This window comes from Heloderma suspectum, chromosome 1 (assembly GCF_057233095.1).
Source record: "Heloderma suspectum isolate Gila_16-S chromosome 1, 16-S_ref, whole genome shotgun sequence".
NCBI lineage: Eukaryota > Metazoa > Chordata > Lepidosauria > Squamata > Helodermatidae > Heloderma > Heloderma suspectum.
In genome coordinates this window covers 413,436,223-413,455,784 of record NC_139458.1, presented here as the reverse complement: position 1 = coordinate 413,455,784, position 19,562 = coordinate 413,436,223, and the positions used below count along the sequence as shown (strand labels likewise).

The 19,562-nt window shown below is 45.0% G+C and overlaps 1 protein-coding gene across 1 annotated transcript in view; it reads left to right on the top strand.

Moving 5' to 3' along the window:
• The first annotated feature begins 3,183 nt into the window (after positions 1-3,183).
• The window catches only part of STPG4 (sperm-tail PG-rich repeat containing 4), a 32,732-nt gene continuing 16,353 nt past the window's right edge, over positions 3,184-19,562 (top strand). The window contains exons 1-5 of the mRNA XM_084822123.1: positions 3,184-3,249; positions 7,356-7,421; positions 10,396-10,656; positions 12,885-12,949; positions 14,411-14,459. Of these exons, the coding sequence (XP_084678249.1) occupies positions 3,184-3,249; positions 7,356-7,421; positions 10,396-10,656; positions 12,885-12,949; positions 14,411-14,459 (507 nt within the window). The remainder of the gene's footprint in view (positions 3,250-7,355; positions 7,422-10,395; positions 10,657-12,884; positions 12,950-14,410; positions 14,460-19,562) is intronic.

The following is a 19,562-nucleotide window of genomic DNA, read 5'->3' as shown; positions in this document are numbered from 1 at the left end:
TTGGGTATCCATGAAGATAAGCTGATTGCTGAGAAGGGGTGGGGTGGGGGGACTGCCTTGAACTTGTCTATGAATTCTTTCAAGTAGCAGGCAGCACTGGCAAGCCCTGCCTCCACTAGAAAGTGGGTGTGAAGGACCATCTCTTGATGCGTTTGAACAGTCCTTGGCTTGGGTAGAGAAGGGGGTTTGTAGCACACCTAGCCCAGGGAAGGGGAGAGCGGTTGGTCACCTTACTGGCAATTTTCAGTATGGAAGGGTTGATTTCCAGTGGCAGGACTGGATTTATCAATCTATGCTTGTACATTGCAAGCTGTATTTACAAGGATGGGAATACAACAGCTATTTTGAGATAGTCGGTATGTCCTTAAGCTTCAGATGAAGCACTCTTTCAGAACACACACCTCTTAGAAAGCTGGTGGTGTAAGTTGTAGCACCTATTACATGCCTCTTTTTTCATCTTCCTGTCCCTGTTGCTTCTCTTTGGCAGTAACTTACTGATCACATTTCCTCTGTAAATTCAGAGCTGGAAGGGAAAGTGCATAGGCAGTGTTGGGAAGGAAAAGTGCCCACCCGCTCACTCCAGTTTCAACCCCCCCGCCATGCTTGCTTGGAGGAACAGCACGTTTCACATACAGAATAAAATTGAATCATAAATGGGAAATGAAAATAAGGCTACAATCCTGGGCACGAAAGTTACCTCCCATCAAAATCAATGGGACTAACTTCAGAGAAAATACTGTTAGCACGAGAGTTTTAATGTGGAATAGACTGTTACTTCTCATTCAGAAACTTAGATGGACAAAGCTCCTGCCCTGAAATGAACTTTGCCCCCTCTGGTATCACCACTGCAACACATGTTCTGGGCTAACCAACCCACTACAAGAACAGAATTCCCTAGGCAGAACTGTCTGAGCATACTTAATCTCAAGTGTTATCCAAGCAGTCTCTTCTAGAACAACTGTTCAGTTGCTATGGATCTGGGTCCTTCCTTTGAAGTAGACCAACTCTGCATGCTCAATGAGAGTTTTAATTTTTATTTTGCCTTTGAGCAGTAAACTAGGGTGCCATAGCACAAAATGCTTTGGAATTTATAATTCCCTTAGTTATAAAAGCAATTTGCCATATTGTTTAGTGTTCTATAGTCCCCATGCCCTTGAGTGCACACTCTTCTGACCTTGGCATGTGGCATTCTTTTGTCCATTACTTATTGCCCCTTAGCATGTTTCAATAAAAATATCTTTGGCTGGAGGAGGGAGCCTAGTTTTTAAAAGAGCTGAACATGGATTTTGAGAGAGAGTTTTCTTCTGATGGTGGTGTACACACACAGGGTTGGATCCAGTGCTGGCCATCTGGTAGCAGAATGAAAAACACTGGCAGAACAGATGTCTCCTCCCCCTGCATGGCCCCCAAATCTGCTTCAGAGGGTTGGGGGACCCTCTGGAGAAGATGGCGGGGGCACACGGAGGGTTGTAGGGGGAAGGAGAGAAAGGGGAAGTTGTGTTGCGTGAGTGGAAGTCTGCTTGTGCAATGTTGGATTCAACCCGTATTTCTTTTGCCCCACTGTCGCCTCTGGAGAAAACAGATTTTGCAGGGTTCTGAAACAGTGCAAAAAACCTGCACAACCAGTTTGCCAGAGGTTTAAAAAAACAGAATAAGCTCACCAACTGCAAGCAGCAATCCACTGTTCAATTTTTTAGAAATCAGTTCTTTGTCTGAAGCTTCTCTGTGTCTCCAGACTTTATTGTCTCTCTCCATATTCCCTCTTCTGGTTGAGAACATCACATGGATTGTGATGTCACAGACAGTATTGTAGGTCTCTGACACAATCTGATAGGAATAGTCAGTTCCTTTAAAAAAAGAGAGAAAACATGATTGGCACCAGTGATAGCAGCAGAGCGAGCAGACAGTCTGAGGTAAATGCTATATATCTTGTCTTTAGTCTGATAGTAGGTCTAGACACGCTCTCATAAAACGAATGCATTCTAAATAAAGGGTGTCATAAAAGTCTACCTTTTGAATTACTTCATTTTTTTCCACAGAAAATGCTGGTATTAGGTGCTCACTACCCACCATAATTCCTGTTCCCCTGACCCTTGCAGGAGAACTGGATTTAAAACACAAAAAAACATTTTTCTCTTCATTGTGCAGCTTCATTATCATTAGCCAGGCTTATGCAAATCTGCTTTAAGGATGCAATCCCATGCATGTTTAGAGAGAAAAATAGTCCTGCAACTCGCAGCATTCCTCCCCAGCCAGCATTCTCTCTAAACATGCATAGAATTGTGCTCTATTTTTGTTTGTCGCTGAAAGAGGTGCATCTTCCTCAATTACATGAGGAACCCACCAACATCAATGCCCGCTCCTTGTAACTTGGGCTGGGCAGTTTGTTCATTTGTTTGTTTTCAGCATTTACATGTGATCCCTTATTTTTTGCCAACCTGGCCTTGAATGCAGCTTGCAACCAGAATTAAAACATATTCAGCCATTGAAAAAAAGCAACAATACAGTCCACAATCAACAATATAATCCACAATTATACATTATTTTTTTAATTAAAACAAAATTAAAATTAAGCTGATGACAAGTGTTATATAGATGCATATGAGAGATATCAGCAGATTAAAAAACCACCCTCAAAAGGGAGATTGGGAAAGTTTGTTTTAAACAAATGAAAAATTATCATATGTTTATTGCTTTTAGCCATAGGCCATTGCAGAACAGTACAACACAAAGACAGTATGTATGTATGTACAGTCAGGGCCAGAAATATCGGAACAAGGATAACTGTTTTGGCAGTTGGCCTCTGCACACCACCACACTGAAGTTGAAAGGAAACACACCCAGATGGGAGCGAAGTGAGGACTTTCAGCTGTAATTCAAGGGGTTTGACAAAAGTGGGGCACTAACCCTTCAGGAAGTACAGCCAGTGGCATACACACACACCCATCGTTGGTGGCTCATAAGTAATGGAACAAACCAACATCATCTCAAACTTAAAGATCACCTTTAATACCTGGATGAAAATCCTTTGCAGTCAATGACTGCCTGAAGTTTGGAAAAACATTGGGAGTGGCCAACACAACAGTTTGGAACATCCTGAAAAAGAAGGCATTAACTGGCAAGCTCAGCAACAGCAAAAGGCCTGGAAGACCACGGAAGACAACTAAACTGGTTGACAGCAGAATGCTGCTCACAGTGAAGAGGGACCCTTTCACAACATCTAGCCAGGTCAAGAACGCTCTTGAGGAGGTAGGCATGTCATTGTCAACATCTACAGTCAAGAGACAGCTTTATGAATGTAAATACAGAGGCTTCACAACAAGGTGCAAACCACTGGAAACGCTCAAGAACAGAAAGGCCAGATTAGCCTTTGCCAGCAAACACCTAAAAAAGCCTGCCCAATTCTGGAATAAGATTCTTTGGACTGATGAAACCAAGATTAACTTGTACCAGAATGATGGGAAGAGAAAAGTATGGAGAAGGAAAGCAACAGCTCATGATCCAAAGCATACCACATCATCTGTCAAACATGGTGGAGGCAGTGTTATGGCATAGGCATGTACGGCTGCCAATGGAACCAGGTCACTGGTGTTTATTGATGACCTGACTGCTGATAAAAGCAGCAGGATGAATTCTGAAGTGTATAGGGCTACACTTTCTGCTCAGATTCACCCGAATGCTGCCAAACTGATAGGACGCCGCTTCATATTGCAGATGGATAATGACCCAAAACATACAGCAAAAGCTACCCCAGAGTTTCTGAAGGCAAAGAAGTGGAATGTTCTTCAGTGGCCAAGTCAGTCACCTGATCTCAACCCAAGAGAGCATGCTTTTCACTTACTGAAGACAAGACTGAAGGCAGAAAGACCCACAAACAAGCAACAGCTGAAGGCAGCTGCAGTAAAGGCCTGGCGAAGCATCTCGAGGGAGGAAACTCAGCATTTGGTCATGTCCATGGCTTCCAGACTTCAGGCAGTCATTGACTGCAAAGGATTTTCATCCAGGTATTAAAGGCAATCCTTCAGTTTGAAATGATGTTGGTTTGTTCCATTACTTATGAGCCACCAATGATGGGGTGTGTGTGTGTATGCCACTGGCTGTACTTCCTGAATGGTTAGTGCCCCACTTTTGTCAAACCCCTTGAATTACAGGTGAAAGTCCTGACTTCGCTCCCATCTGGGTGTGTTTCCTTTCAACTTCAGTGTGGTGATGCACAGAGGCCAACTGCCAAGACAGTTATCCTTGTTCCGATATTTCTGGCCCTGACTGTATATACCGCTCCACATCAGAAGATTTCAGAGCAGTGAACAGCAGAGATAAAACAATAACACCATGTTAAAACAATTAAAACATTTTAAAAGAAACAGATTCTGAATTTAATAAACCGCATCTGGTCACTCAAGGAAGGCCTCTCGAAATACAAATGTCTTCAGGAGGTTCCAGAAACAACAGAATGTTGGCACCTGCCTGACCACCAAAGGCAGGGAGTTCCACAGGAAGGGGTCCACCATACTGAAGGCTCTTTTCCTGGTGGACTCCAGCTGGGCCATGGGTCCATGTGGAACCACCAGAATGCAAAATTAAAACATAAAGAACTGTTAACCTTTATTTGACTGTGGCCGGGATAGAAATAGCGGCAAAGTGGAGGTCCAATGTAGAACCATCTATTATCAGATGGAAGCAAAAGATAATTTTTAATTTAAAAGATAATTTTAATTAATTTAATTTAATTTATAAAAGCAAAAGAACTGGGACCTCGCTTTGATGGAAAAAATCACAAAACAAATCAAGTTCCAAAGTGGTCAAGCAATATCAGACAGTATTTATGAGACTTGGCAGTAATTTATTGAATAAGCAAATATGAATACAGCTTCCCTACACCCGTCAGCTTCCTATGGTCAACTTTGGAGAGACCTTTTAGGCTGAAATAGATTGGAATACATTACACAACATGAACTGGACAACATGTTCCCCCCTCTTGGATCATTCAATATAGGACCAATAATCAAAGTATGTTAAAGTAATTGGCATCTGATTAATTTACCTGTTTATTGTTTGTTTCTTACAAAATAAAAAATGGGTGAGGAGGGCTTTTTCTTTAGAGCCTTTCAAAAAGTTGCAAGCAAGGTAAGCCTCCCAAGGGAAGGAGTTCTAGAGTCTAGGCACCACTACAGAACATGCCTTGTCCCATGTACATTGCAATTTAGCTTCAGTTGTTCTTTTTCACATGTCCAGTATGTAGTTTTAATCTTTTATTTTAAAATGTAGAAGCAGGATTATTCAGGTGGCCTTTTATGCATTGCCAGAAAAAGAGAGGAAATGCACGACCAACAAAGAGGATGTGAATGTGCATAAAATGTCCATATGTTAACTTATATGTATAGATGAAAATTAAGATATTGTGTCTATAATTTTAACAGAAACACAATACGTGTCACCATAGAGCAGGTGTTTTATGTGCCTGCTCAGTCTGCTGCCCAGGTGCTACTTGCTGATAGTCAACATCGAGGCCTTTGCTGCGCTCCATTCTTAGGGGTCTTTATCCTTAAACTGGATATGGACTAGACAGCTGTAGTGAGTCACTTAGTGTGCAAAAAAGGCAGACTTCAGAGCATTCCTATATGCTGGTGGGTAGCAACCTAGAGACATGTAGCTTAACAGAGTGAGTAGAGGTTAGCAGGCTTTAGTTACCCAAAGTGGGCCTCTCATATGAGCTAATTGTTATCAGGCAAGTAAAGCTCCATATGTTAACAATTGCACATTGCTAAGCCTTTGCCCAATTACCTCATGAAGTGAAACAGATAAGGGTGTCCTGCCTTGATTCCCACAGAAGAGCTGAGAAACGCCCCCTCCCATGTTGAAAAATTGGGGCCTGTTCTCAGAGGTGATTGATTTCCCAGCCTGCAATGGTTTGAGCCTCTTTGGGAAAGAGACGCTCCTCTTCTCATAGAATAGTAGGGTTGGAAGGGGCCTACAAGGCCATCGAGTCCAACCCCCTGCTCAATGCAGGAATCCAAGTCAGAGCATCCCTGACAGATGGCTGTCCAGCCTCGTCTTGAACGCCTCCAATGTGGGAGAGCCCACCACCTCCCTAGGGAATTGGTTCCATTGTCATATTGCTCTAACAGTCAGGAAGCTTTTCCTGATGTTCAGCCGGAATCTGGCTTCCTGGAACTTGAGCCCATTCTTCCGTGTCCTGCACTCTGGGATGATCAAGAAGAGATCCTGGCCTTCCTCTCTATGACAACCTTTCAAGTACTTGAAGAGCGCTATCATATCTTCCCTCAGTCTTTTCTTCTCAAGGCTAAACATGCCCCATTATTTCAGTCTCTCCTCATAGGACTTTGTTTCCAGTCCCCTGATCATCTTTGTTGCCCTCCTCTGAACCCTCTCCAGTTTGTCTGCATCCTTCTTATAGTGTGGTGCCCAGAACTGGACACAGTACTCCAGATGAGGCCTAACCAGTGCTGAGTAGAGGGGAATTAGTACTTCCCGGGATTTGGAAGCTATGCTTCTATTAATGCAGCCCAAAAGAGCATTTGCCTTTTTTGCAGCCACATCACATTGTTGGCTCATATTCAGCTTGTGATGGACAACAATTCCCAGATCCTTCTCGCTTGTAATGTTGTGGAGCCACGTATCCCCCACGTATCCCCCACACATTCTCCTGAATGTGTGTGTGCTGGTCTGTCAGCTTGGCTGAGAAGGGGGAGAGGTGTTGCCTGTCAACTCATGAGCTGGAGGGAGGCATGTAGCAGAGAAGCTTATAAGACCCAATCCGCAGGCTTTGCACTTTTGTCTCACTCCAAGGGGGAAAGCGCGCTATGAGCTTGGAGAACTTTTGCTGGTCCTAGGAATGACTTCTGTCTATCTTAAGGACTCAGGTAGACATACCACCTTGTGACAAAAGTGTCTGCTTTGTCAACTGATGAGAGGTGTGAGCTTTCTGTGCATATTTATTCTGCGTCGATTTTCTATCAATGAAGGTTGTGCAATCCTTTTGCTCAAGTGGCTCTGTTTCATTGTGGTAATCTAAAAGAATCTATTTTGACTGGGCCCTGACAAAATCAGGACCCCAGATCAATACAACAGCCCTTCAAATAGAGGACTCCTGCAACTGGAGGACTGTCCTCTGTAAAGTAGGACACATGGCCACTCAAATCCTTGCGCTCACAAGGCGTCCCTGCATCGGGATACATGTATTTCATTTTGGTGCTTTATGACATATATGAAGGTTTAGGTTTGCGTGTGTTCACATGTATGTTAACATGCATACATCTATGAATATATACTGCGAGTATGGACAAATATAAAATGGTACACATGTTGAACATACAATCTGGGTTTCTTTGAAGGCAACTGACAAGGAAAAAGAAGGGCCAGAGCTTAGAAGAGATGCATGGTGGAGGGAGTCGCTCAGGGTATGTATAATGTTCATCTGATTATTCTTAGCTTTGTTTGTGCTACCAAGGTAGAAACATAAATATTGTATGTTATAATAACCAATCTGGGGAGTTGGTGCAGAGATTATGATTATTTCTATACCTATTTTGCTTTAAAAACAAAACAAACCCCAAGCAGTTCACATTATGTGTGTGTGTGTGTGTACACACACACACACACACACACTATAGAGTTAAAGGCTGCCTCTAGACGGAGGGGTCCTAGTCCTAACAGTCATAAGGCACTGTGGAGCTATTCCGTCTACTTTGCCTTAAGGGATTTTCTGCGGTAAGAAAAAAGACAGAAGAAATGGTGGGAAAACACAAGAGGTTTACGGGTGGGAGACGACATCGTCTGGAAACCCACCCACCTGGTAAAATTCCTTTAATGAGGCCCAGTGATTGCAGCAGAAAGCCTCATCTTGAAGCAACCTGTCATGTTTCTTCCGTCCTCCCTCTTCGCAATCAACACACTCCAGGATACCAGGCTTCAGGCTCACTACTTTATTAGTTAATGACCAGGCTCCTTAGAAATGCAAATTCTAGGAAACTCTCAGGCTACAAAGGAAACAGCTACTCCACACAATTATGAATATCAATAGAGGAGCTGAAGCAGGAGTTAGAGAAGTTGCCAGCAGTTTGAACAAGAACTTCCTGGCAAGACTTGCTTAGGGGGGCTGCCCCTCCCTTACAGTGGCTCTCTCCTACATAGGCTATCATGGATAGCCACCCTGATGGAGCGTCTGAGCTCCGCCTCTAACTTTTCCCGCTTTGCTCTGGACGGACCCTAGCATCCCTCAAGTCACGCCCCGCACTCTCCTCCTCCCCCCGAGACCTGGGTTCTCATGGAGGGGGGGGCCTTCAGGCTGAGCCATCTGTGCGCCAAGGTCTTGGGAAGAAGGCCTTGCCATATCTGAGCTCACTAGGGAGGGAGCCTCCCCCTGTTCTGGCTGTTCCCACTCTGAATCTGAGCTGCTAAGTATCTCCATAAGCTCACATTCATTCCTGACACAACACTAGAGTAAATCAAGGGATTCAGCATTTATTTAGCATCTTTGGGGCTAAATTCAGTGTTAACCGAGCAGACTTCTGCTTGCACAGGGGGAATTTCCCTCTCCCCTGCAGCATGCACACCTGCCAAACCTTCTGCGGAGGGATCCCCAACCCTCTGGAGTAGATTTGCAGTGGCTGCACGGGGGCAGGGGGATTCGATCTGCCAGTGGTATTATGACAAAATCACCTGCCTGTGTTGTTAAACTGTTTTATTGTATTTATATTAAGGTATTTAGTTTTGCAGAACATGAATGTACAGGTAGGAACAGGTTAACCGTAGGCAGGATGGGGCTTGTGTGTAATTGGCTGTTTTAGTTCTACCTGGGTTGAAGGGGGGGAGTGAGTGATGTCTCAGGAGGGTTTGGTTTTCTAATTACTCAGTCAGTCAGTCAGGGTGCAATCCTATGCATGTTTAGACGGAGAAAAGGCCAAGAACTCCCAGCATTCCCCAGCCAGAAAAGGCCTTTTCTCCGTCTAAACATGCATAGGATTGCGCCCTTAGTTACTTAGGGAGCAATCTTATGGCCGCTAGACAGTGTCTAGACAGCCATAGGATTTTTCAGTTTCTGGGAACCAAGCTTAGACCCAGGACTCCAAGCTCAGTTCCCAGAAACCTCACTCCCCCTCCCCTACCAACTCGTCGGCAGCACAGTTTGTCCCCATCTCCGTGCTCATAAGCACAGCACAGCGCAGAGTGGGTGAAAAGGGTGCAATGCTGGGGGTGGGGAGGCAAGGAGACCACAGAAGCGTCATCGTTAAGGCACTCCCTATGTGCTATCTGGCCACCCCACCCCACCCCACCCCACCCCGCTCTGATGTCCCCAGCTAGACAGCCAAAATCGTCCATCTAGCCACAAATGCAAGGTGGCTGGAGCATGGAGGAGAAGATCCCCTCCATGCTCTGCCTGCATTGGATAGTTGGCTGCCTCCAAGTTTGGAGGCGACTGACTATCCCCATAGGATTACACCCTTAGTTAGTTCTGGGGAGAGATAGGGTCGGGAGTTGGGCAGAGCACCATCTTGGATGGGGAGGGAGGATTTAGAGGGGTAGCGAGGTAGGCTTAGGCTAATTAATGACATCTTGTAAATAATACACTTTTATTCTGTTTTACTGACTTTAATCCATGTGCCAGCTTGGTCTTCGTTCACGCTACCTCATACATGAGCACATATTAGCCAGCACCCACTTGCCAAATTAGAAGTAACAGTAACAGTGATAAATACGACAGACTTGGCATTAATTGTGGCTGGGTAATAGGTTAGCTAAGTCAGTGGGCACAGCTGATTTGGCAGTGACGTCCCGTTCAGGCTTATTATCCTAGGCATGAGGGGATAATAGGGGAAAACCTGGGTAATGGAGGGGCAGATGCTACAGGTATCCTTTCCTTCCCACTGGTGGAAGGCCATCATTGGATACAACCCATAAACTCTTATTTTTTAATGAAGTAGAATTCTGAAGTATTATTCACTGTATTATTATACAATTATAATAACAGCAATCACTTTGGAATCAATTTTTGATGAAGGGCTAGCGTATAAAGATGTAAATAAATAAATACTGCACTGGGATCATTGGAGGGCAGGTGAGATTCAACCTTAAATAAAAAGTAATTAAACAAAATAAATACTGGATTGCATAAGTGAATTACTAGCTGTGTACATATAGAGAGTTGAATCCGGGTGTAATCATACTTAGAGCAGACCCACTGAAATAAATGGGACTTAAGTTGGTCATGATGAACATAAGTCCCACTGATTTCAGTGCGTCTACTGTCAGTATGACGAAGTCTGGATGTAATCCATAGCGTTTTGTTTGAAAGAGGCAGGTGAAATCCAAATGTACTGTATAGCAGCAGACTTGCACATAACACAGTTTAGATGTTACATTTCTTTCCACCAGCCAACACCAATACCAGGTTTTTACCCAGTCCGGGATTTTCTTGAAGATGCTCAGCTGAACCCAGTGAAACCGACGTATAATTTTAAAGGTGAAGGCAGAAAGAGGGTGTCCATGTTCCAGCAGATGCCTGATCTGACACTACCAGACACTTTCACATACAGGCCTCCTTCATTTGTGGAACTGGCAAGGAAAAGACCCGCAACCTATTCTTTTAAGAGCACATCAAGGGAATGTCCCTCACGTTTATCCTATAGAGATAAGGTAAAAGTAAACTAATAACATACGCACATTAATCTTAATCACGACACTTTAAAGCAATATCGTACACATGCAAAATACATTGCTGCACAACTCGGACAGCATCGATAGTATTGTACTGAGGTTATCCTATATCAGGGCTGCTGGGCCAGCTCTATCATTAGACAGAGTGAGACAGCAGCATCAGGCAGCAGAATTTAGGTGTCCTGCAAGGGCAGCGAAGTATTAATTATTTAATTTGTGATTATTGTATTTTTACTGCCAGGGATGGGGTGAGAGGTTCCTTAGCCTCAAATGCCAAAATAACTTGGCTATCTTTGGGTACTATGCAACATGACGTGGGCGGGGACGCCTTTGTTGCTCTACCTCAGGCAACAAAGTATGTAGGGCCAGCCCTGCAGGGTTGTCAAACCTATTTTCAGCCCAAGGGCAGAATTCAATTTCAGAGGGTGGGCAGGGCCAAAGGCAAAAGTGGGTGGGGCTAATAAATTCCCCCCCCCCAATACTCAGCTGCATTATCACAATCTCTCTCTCTCTCTCGCACATGCACAGACACACAGATATATACATATATATGTATGTACACACACACACACGCACGCACACACACACACACATATACATACTAATAGTGAACTTGTCATCTTAGTGCCGATCTTCTGTAGCCAAAATGGCACACACACACCACACAAGGAGGTATTGACAGGGAACCCCAAGGTTTGCAGAAGCACAAAAAAACTTTAGGAAAAAATTCCAAAGGGTATGCCCCAATGAGGACTGAGCATGCTCAGTGGACACAGAATATTAAAGAGTCGGTTGAGGTAGGGAATGGAAAATAGGCGTTTGACTAGAATGAAATATCCCCGAAGAGGGCAAGGTGGGCTGGCTGACTGACTGGAACTCAGAATAGGGGCACCCCATGCTGTAACATTTTGTTGCAGGTCCCACTTGTAAACTCTTTCTGTTTTCATAACCAAGCACTTAGAAGAACAGCAACAGCAATGGGTCTTGTGGTATCCTAAAGACTAAGACCTGGACTATGTCTCCAACTGCAGTGGAATGAGGTCAGTGGAGGCTGGTGGCTCCGAGGTCAGTGGGGTGGTGAATCTGTTCCAGGTTTCAATCCGATCTCTAAAGGAGCTATCCATGGTGCTTTGGATAGCCAAGGTGCTTGGAGAGCTCCTTTAGAGTTCTGACTGGAACCCAGAGTGGATTCATCACCCCACTGACATTGGAGCCACCAGCCTCCACTGAATGAGGTAGTAGAAAGGGCCATACCTCTTCAGGTTGCCTGTAGATACAACCTTTCAATGCTCCCCCATATATAGACATCAACCCAACATTAAGGCAGCAGAAGCAAACTCCATTTTATTCCTGTATTCACAAAGGCGCTACGATTGAAGCAGGTTTAAAAGGTGTAACTGTACGTGCTCAGAGAATGTATTTATTTTTATCAGGCTGGCAATAGGTATGGGGGAGAAATATGTTTGTTTTGGATTTTAATGCAAATGTATCTAATTTCAGTCCCTGGCATCTCTAGGTAGGGCTGGAGAAACCCCTGCGTGAAACCCTGGAGAGCCGCTGCCAGTCAGTGTTGGCAATACTGGGCTAGATGGACCAAAGGTCTGACTCAGTGCAAGGCAGCTTCCTAGGTCCCTGATCTCCTGCAAAAACTGATGTCTTTTAAACAGCCCAGATTAAAGGCTTTTTAGTACAAAGTGCCAGCACTTAAAGGACTACAGTTTGTTTTGGGGGCACAGTTCAAATTGCTGGTTATGTCCTTTAAAGCCCTAAACAGCTGAAGACTGACAGCCACCTGCTCCTACATGAAGTTGCCCAAGTATTAAAATCTTTTTTGGAGGCCCTGCTCAGAATGCCCACATCTTCCAAGTAAGGTGGGTGAGCAATAAGAAATAGGGCCTTTTCAGCTGTGGCACCTCACCTCTAGAATTCCCTCCCCTTATCCAACCATCAGCCTCCCTTTGTCAGCCCTCAGAAATAACCCAAAGATGATGCTCTTCTCCATTTTCAGGGCAGTTCGAAGCTGCTGTTAAAAGAATGTTGAATTGTGAATTGTTGAGGTTTTATTTGCTGCTCTTTGGTATTCTGCAGAGAAGTTTTGCACACTTAGATTTATTAGCCACCTTCAGAATCTTCCCACAAGTATTTTAAATAATACAGTAAAACTTAAGTTACTTACATCTATATTTCGTACTCTTGATTCTCCACAGGATATCAATGTGGATCCAGGACAGTATGATCTTTTCCCTCCTCCAGTCCCCACATTTCCAACCAAGTAAGTGCAAACCTTCTAATTTTGGTTTAAAACAAAACAAAACAGGAAGCAGAAACAAGATAGTAATGATGGTCTCCAATTTGGATGGCTTTAAAAGGGGAGTTGGACAAATTCCTGGAGGAGAAGGCTATCAATGGCTACTAGTCCTGATGGTTATGTGCTACCTCCAGTACCAGAGGCAGTATGCCTATGTGCACCAGTCGCTGGGGAACATGGGTGGGAGGGTGCTGTTGCACTCTTGTCCTGCTCATAAGTTTCCCAAAGGCAGCTGGTTGGCCGCTGAGTGAACAGAATGCTGGACTGGATGGACCCTTGGTCTGATCTAGCAGGGCTCTTCTTATGTTCTTATGTTCCAACTGGTGATTTGGGACTCACAGACGAATGGGGTCTCAGCCTGCCTGATCTAAAGCAGATTGTAAAAAATGGGTTACACCACCATACAAATACAAGACAAAAATGAAGAAGTGGATTCTGAAATGTGGGTTTTGGCTAAAGGTGGGTTTCAGGCCTCCATAGGTTGAAATCTACTGGTCACTCTGTCTGGCAGCAGCTACATCATTCTGGTTTATATGCCCTGTACGCCTGAACTGGACCACACAAGGAAGCTGTGGAAGTGGTTGGAGACAGAGAAAGAGGTGTGTGTGGCCATGGACAGCTCTGTGTGCAGCAGCCCCACTTCCCCAGGAATGGAAAGAAAATAAGTACATAATAAAAAAACCCTGCTGGATCAGACCACGGGTCCATTTTGTCCAGCATTCTGTTCACACAGTGGCCAGCCAGCTGCCTGTGGAAGCCCACAAGTAGGACATGAGTGCAACAGCACCCTCCTGCCCATGTTCCCCAGCAACTGGTGTACACAGGCCTACTGCCTCTGGAGGTACTGGAGGTAGCATAGAGCCATCAGGACTAGCAGCCATTGATAGCCTTCTCCTCCATGGATTTGCCCAATTCCCTTTTAAAGCCATCCAAGTTGTGGGCCACCATATCATCTTGTGATGGCCACCACTGCCACCTCGTACAACATTGCACTAGCAACGTGTTCTAGCACATTACAAGGACCAGAGTAATTTGTGGCAGGCTAAGTGGGATGATGGACCAGAACTTATTATTTATTCATTAAAAAGAAGAAGCTCAAAATGGTCAACAACAGTAAGTTAAAATAAATATAATGACTAGAAGCAAGAGATCACAAAAATTAGGTATCTTCCAGCAGTAAAACAATTCAATACAACAAGTTAAAATTTAACAAGAAGTTAAAATCAGATCCGTACAGGAGGTTAAAAAACATGGAATCCACATTCTATGTGTTGACAATGCAGAAGTGAGAAGTCAGTTGACCTTAAGATCCAATGAAGCCAGTGAGATGCAGACATAAAAATATGACTCAGCACTGTTGCCAAAGCTGTTGATTTTTCAAAAGAACTTAAATACTTTCATTCTTTCTCCCTCCTCCAAATATAGGAATTATATGTTTCGATCCGCAGTTCAAAGGTTTCCCACTTTTGATCCGGTAAGTGTCATACTGATTAATGATGGAAGTATGTTGGTGGCCCACCCCTAAAAAGAAAACTACACTTAAATATTTATTTTCCATGGAATTGAACCTTTACTGTGTATGCTTCCTAATCCCAGACCCAGGCCTGGCCTTACCATTAGGCAGAGTGAGGCAGCTGCCATTGGCAACAGATGTTGAGGGGCAGGGAGCAGCAGCAAGGCGCTGGAGGACACAGCTGTATGTGCCATATGGCCTGCCTGCTACCCCTCTGAGCCCACCCCCCCTAAGGCTCAGGTGCAGTGGAGGATGCTGTCCCATTGCCAGTGTTGACAGAAGATCCAGTTACCAGTCCAGTTCACTTTTATACATGGAATGGGGGAGGCACCGGTTTGCCCTATGTCTGTCTCAGGCAAAAAATATAGGGTGGCCAGAAGTCCTCTGTTTCCCTGGACAGCCAGGTAATTCAAGGTTTTGTCTAGGTTACATCCACACTGGTACTGCCAGGGCTGGACCATGGGGAATTCACTTCCTCAAGATGTAGTGACAGCCACCATTTTGGATGGCTTTAAAAGGGGAGAGGGCTATCAATAGCTACTAGTCCTGACAACTATATGTTACCTCCAGTATCAGAGGCAGTATGCCTCTGTACGCCAGTTGCTGGGGAACATGGAAGGTGCTATTGCACTCACGTCCTGCTTGTTCACCTGCTTGTGGCTGGACAGAATGCTGGACTAGATGGACCTTTGGTCTGATCCAGCATGGCTCTTCTTATGAGCCAGCTACCTTTGCACACATTCTGCATCCATAGGGAGACGTATCCTCTGGGTTACATGGGATTTCGACTAACAGAGGCAGATAGCTGTATTCCACTTGCCTCAATGAAGGTGCTACAGTAGCTGCATTGCAAGAATTGGCCCTGGGTATGAATACAGATGCCCATTTGCCAAAGGGTAACTTAGCCTGGTGGCGTGCACTTGGCAAGCTGGCCATCAGTATCGCCATGTCCAATAATAAGAGAAAATCTTTTCCGCACTTCGGCACCTGATTGGAAAGAAATCCAAGGCAACAGCTGAGTAGTAAGATTCTCCTCAACACTTGGCCAGGACAAGACAGATAGGGCCAGCATACCAAGTGGGTCACATGTATGTTAGGATAAGCTACAACAGCTTTCTCCAACCTAGTGGCCTTCAGATGTGTTGGGCTGCCAGTGGCCATGCTGGCTGGGAATGATGGGAGTTGCAGTCCAACACATCTGGAAGCCACCAAGTTGGGGAAAGCTGAGCCACAACTTGGGAAAAGGTTCCTTGTATTCCCTGACTGTTGCATTCTGTTGTAGAGCAAGCCACACCTCTGGAATGGGTTGCTTGTGGGGATCCATCAGGCCCCATCATTGCAAGCTTTTAGGAAGGCCAAGACTTCCTTGTTTGCTCTGGTCTTCACCGATTATGTTTTATTGTATTGTTGTGGTTTGTTGCTGCAGCTGTGTTGTAGATTTTAGTACTGTCTAGGCCAGATTTTTATTGCTGGTGTTTGTTGTTTTTAGTTATCATTATCCCTATCATCACTGCTGTTTTATCATTGTGTGGGTTTTTATTATATGGGATTTTATTGCTGTAAGCTGTCTTGGGAAGGCTCCTGTCCTGAAAGACGGCCTAATAACATTTCAAAGCAATACATAAATAAATAAGCCAAAGGTTCAAGAAGCTCGGCTCAGAACCAAGCATCTGATAGCCTAGTCCAGATGTCTGGGAAGCCACTAGTGTGCAAAGAATTAGGGTGGCCATTTTCACATTGCCAAAAAAGAGGAAACGTATCAGCAAAAGAGAGCCCAAAAGAGGACGCCAATTTGCATAACATCTGCATATGCAAAATTTATATGTATAGGCACAAATTTAGAAATAGCTATATTTTACATAGAAATATAAGACATCTCTCACTATAGTGGAGAGGACTGACTAGGTGACCCATGTGCCTGCTCAGTCTACAGTGCAGGTGCTAACAGCTGATGAGCAACTTCCAGGCCCTTGCTACTCCCTTCTGATGGTTCTTTGGCTGACAGAAGATACCTTCAAATAGAGAACTCTCCCCTGCCAGCTCTCCAAAAGAGAGGACTGTCCTCTGTAGAGCGGGCCACCCTAAGCATGGCAGGAATCACTGCTTTATAGGAGCAGGAACCAATAAGCACCTAGTCCTGACAGTCACTTGACCATAACTCAGCATGTCCTTGAACTGAGCTACTACAACAGCTGGGCTGAAAGTTTTAGGGCTTCAGTTCCTGACCCTGACCCTCCAAATATACCGGACGTTGCAGTGAGCAGGGAATCCAGCTGCAAATTCCATGGGTTGGAGCTCAAAGCCATCAATGTGTGAAACATCGAGATCAGAAGGAAAGAAAGGAAAATAAATCCTTTTGAAGAAAAGAAAGGAACAATCAGAAGGAAAGAAAGGAACAATAAACAAGACTGACATGAGGAAATGATTTTAAAATCGTTAAATCGTTAAAGAGGGTAGTATCTTTCATGAAAGAAAAGGTTTTACCTTAGCCTTGCAACATCAAATACAGGAGGCATATTTTGAAGGGAAACATTGCTGGCGAATGTTATTTACTCATACCTGAGGAGCAGCAGGAGGGAACCTCTGGCCTGCAGGTTGGATCCAGCCTGCCAGGCCTCCCCATCCAGCCCAGCACCTCTTCCTCCCAGGTCAAGCCCTCTCATGACCATGTGCCCTCACTTGTCCTTTTTCCACAGTGATCTGGCAATGCAGGAAGAAAGACGTCTTTTCCCGCATTGTCAGATCGCTGCACTGCTGAGAAAGAGGCAGTCCCTTCTTCAGAGAGGAAACAGAGAGAGAGAAGGAGGAGAGGGAGTAAGAGGGAGGAGCGGGGAGAGAAGGGGAAATAGAGAATGTTGCTTGGGCTCCACCTACTTTTTGTTTTGGCTACTTTCACTTTTTGTTTTGGCAACACGCACCTCTGGCAGGTGGACCCCACAGGCTTGTGCAGAACTAAATGTAGCCCTTGGGCTGAAAAATGTTCCCCAGTCCTGACTTAGATCTTCCAGCTCAGAATCCTTGAGGTCAGTGATTGACCTGGAAGAAGAAGGTTGTCAGTCGTTGCTGGCTGACCACAGCTGGTATGCAGTGGCTGTAATAAATCACTTGCCAATAAGCTGGGTAATAAACCTGCCCAAGGCCCGGAAAGGAGGGAGGACACCCAGAGCTGGGAAGTTTACCGATTCCACACAGACATGTCTGTGAGGCAGAGAGAAGTCCTTTCCAGAGTCAAACACCAGGGATTCAAGAGTATATAGGTAAGGTCTTGGCTCAGGGTCTAAAGCGAAGCTGATGAGATCTGACATGTAGGTATGACACTGTTCTCCAGCAGTTTTGCGCCGGCCTGCTTCCTGCTTTTAAATACAGCGTTCTGGAGCAGCTGCTGGCAATTAGTCCTCTGGCTTCTGGGAACCTCTCCATCTTAAACGGACAGAGGCTCGCCTCCGTTGTTCTTTCACATGAAGCCGCCTTTGCTCTGCTGGGATCAGTGGAACTTCGCCCTCTGAATTCAGTGGAGGGGCTGCAGCACGGCAGTGATGGTTGACAGGTGGTGAGGGGGCTTCTGTGCTAGTCCCTTCTCCCGGGTCTGGAACCTGCCATTCCCCTTCATCCTCGGAGGAGTCCAAGGGAGGCATGACAAAGGTACAGCTTTGTTGACCAGGCAAATGTAGACGGTCAGGCTCCTTGTCTCTCCATGAGACCTGGTCAAAGAGGCTTTGGTACTGCCTACCATTAGCAAGAGCCGTTGTACACTCCTTTTGCTTCCTGTGCCAAAAGAGGGCTTTGAGGCCAGGCTATATCTGCCATCCATGATAATTCACTAGACTAGGGCTCATTCCAGTTCAAGCTGTGGTTTCACTGACATCTGTGTAGGACCACCTCAGAATCAATACATGGACGGCTCATGCTTCCAAACATCAAATGCTTGCTGCAACACTGAAAAATGTGTATGGCGGAAGACTGGCAGTGGAGTAGTGGAGCCAGGGCTGGTGGGGATGCAGCGCCTGCACTTTTTATTAGCAGGGCCGCTGATATCATCTGCCACCTCCCCAACTTCAGAATTCTCTGTTCCTTCTGATCTGCAATTCTCACAGTAGTTGTGGGGGGGGGGGGGTGGAATAATTTTTCCCAGCAACAATATATTGTCTCCTGTTGTAATGGAAACTATTTTGAGGTGGCTTTGTCTTGAATGGACAATTAAGACCCATTAGCTTTACAAAACACCTGCTCCTGGTGGACATGGAAACTGCTAGAACTGGTTTGTTGATCTGAAGCAACACAGCTGCCTGAATCTTTGGGCTCTCCTTGGCGGCGTGGCTATGGGGACCGTCAGGCTGTGTGCCTTCACTTCAAAATTGACCATGACGCCACTGAAGACTGCTGAAGGACAGAAGAGTCCTTGAGCAGGAGAATCCATATTAGAAGTTCCGGCCTTCATAAGAGCTTGAGCATCCTAGTTACAAGACACACAGGGCCACACATTTCATACTTGATGGATGTGTTGATTGCGATTGTCCAGATACGGTCAGGAAGAACAAGCCTGCTGATGTTATTGATGTATCTGTGCCTCCAGTTAATAATACCCAGGATTCAGGAGCAGAGGCTATGAGGAAGTACCGAGATCTTGTCATCAATATTAAGCAAGTGTATCAGCTGGAGAGCCTATGAGTCAGCTCTGTCATAATCTTGATAAATGGGTTGATACTGAAAGCACAGAAAAGGGAGCGTAGACCATATGAATCTCCCCAAAAGACAAATCAGTCATGTCCCTGAAGCTGTCACTTCAACACAGTCGGAATTATCCAGAAGACCTTGAATGTCACAGATGCTGGGGGCTCTGTGAGCTTGGCAAGACCCACACCCCCTTATGGATGTACACAAATATACATTTTGCACCAAGGAGACTTAAATGTTACCATAAGAACATAAGAAGAGGAACATGCACATGAATATCTTCAAATGATATCTTCAAATATTTGACTTATTTCATAGAGCCTGCCAATTTGCAAATTCTAGTTTTTAAAGAATTTTAAAGGATGTTTGAGTATTTGTTTGTTTCTTTTT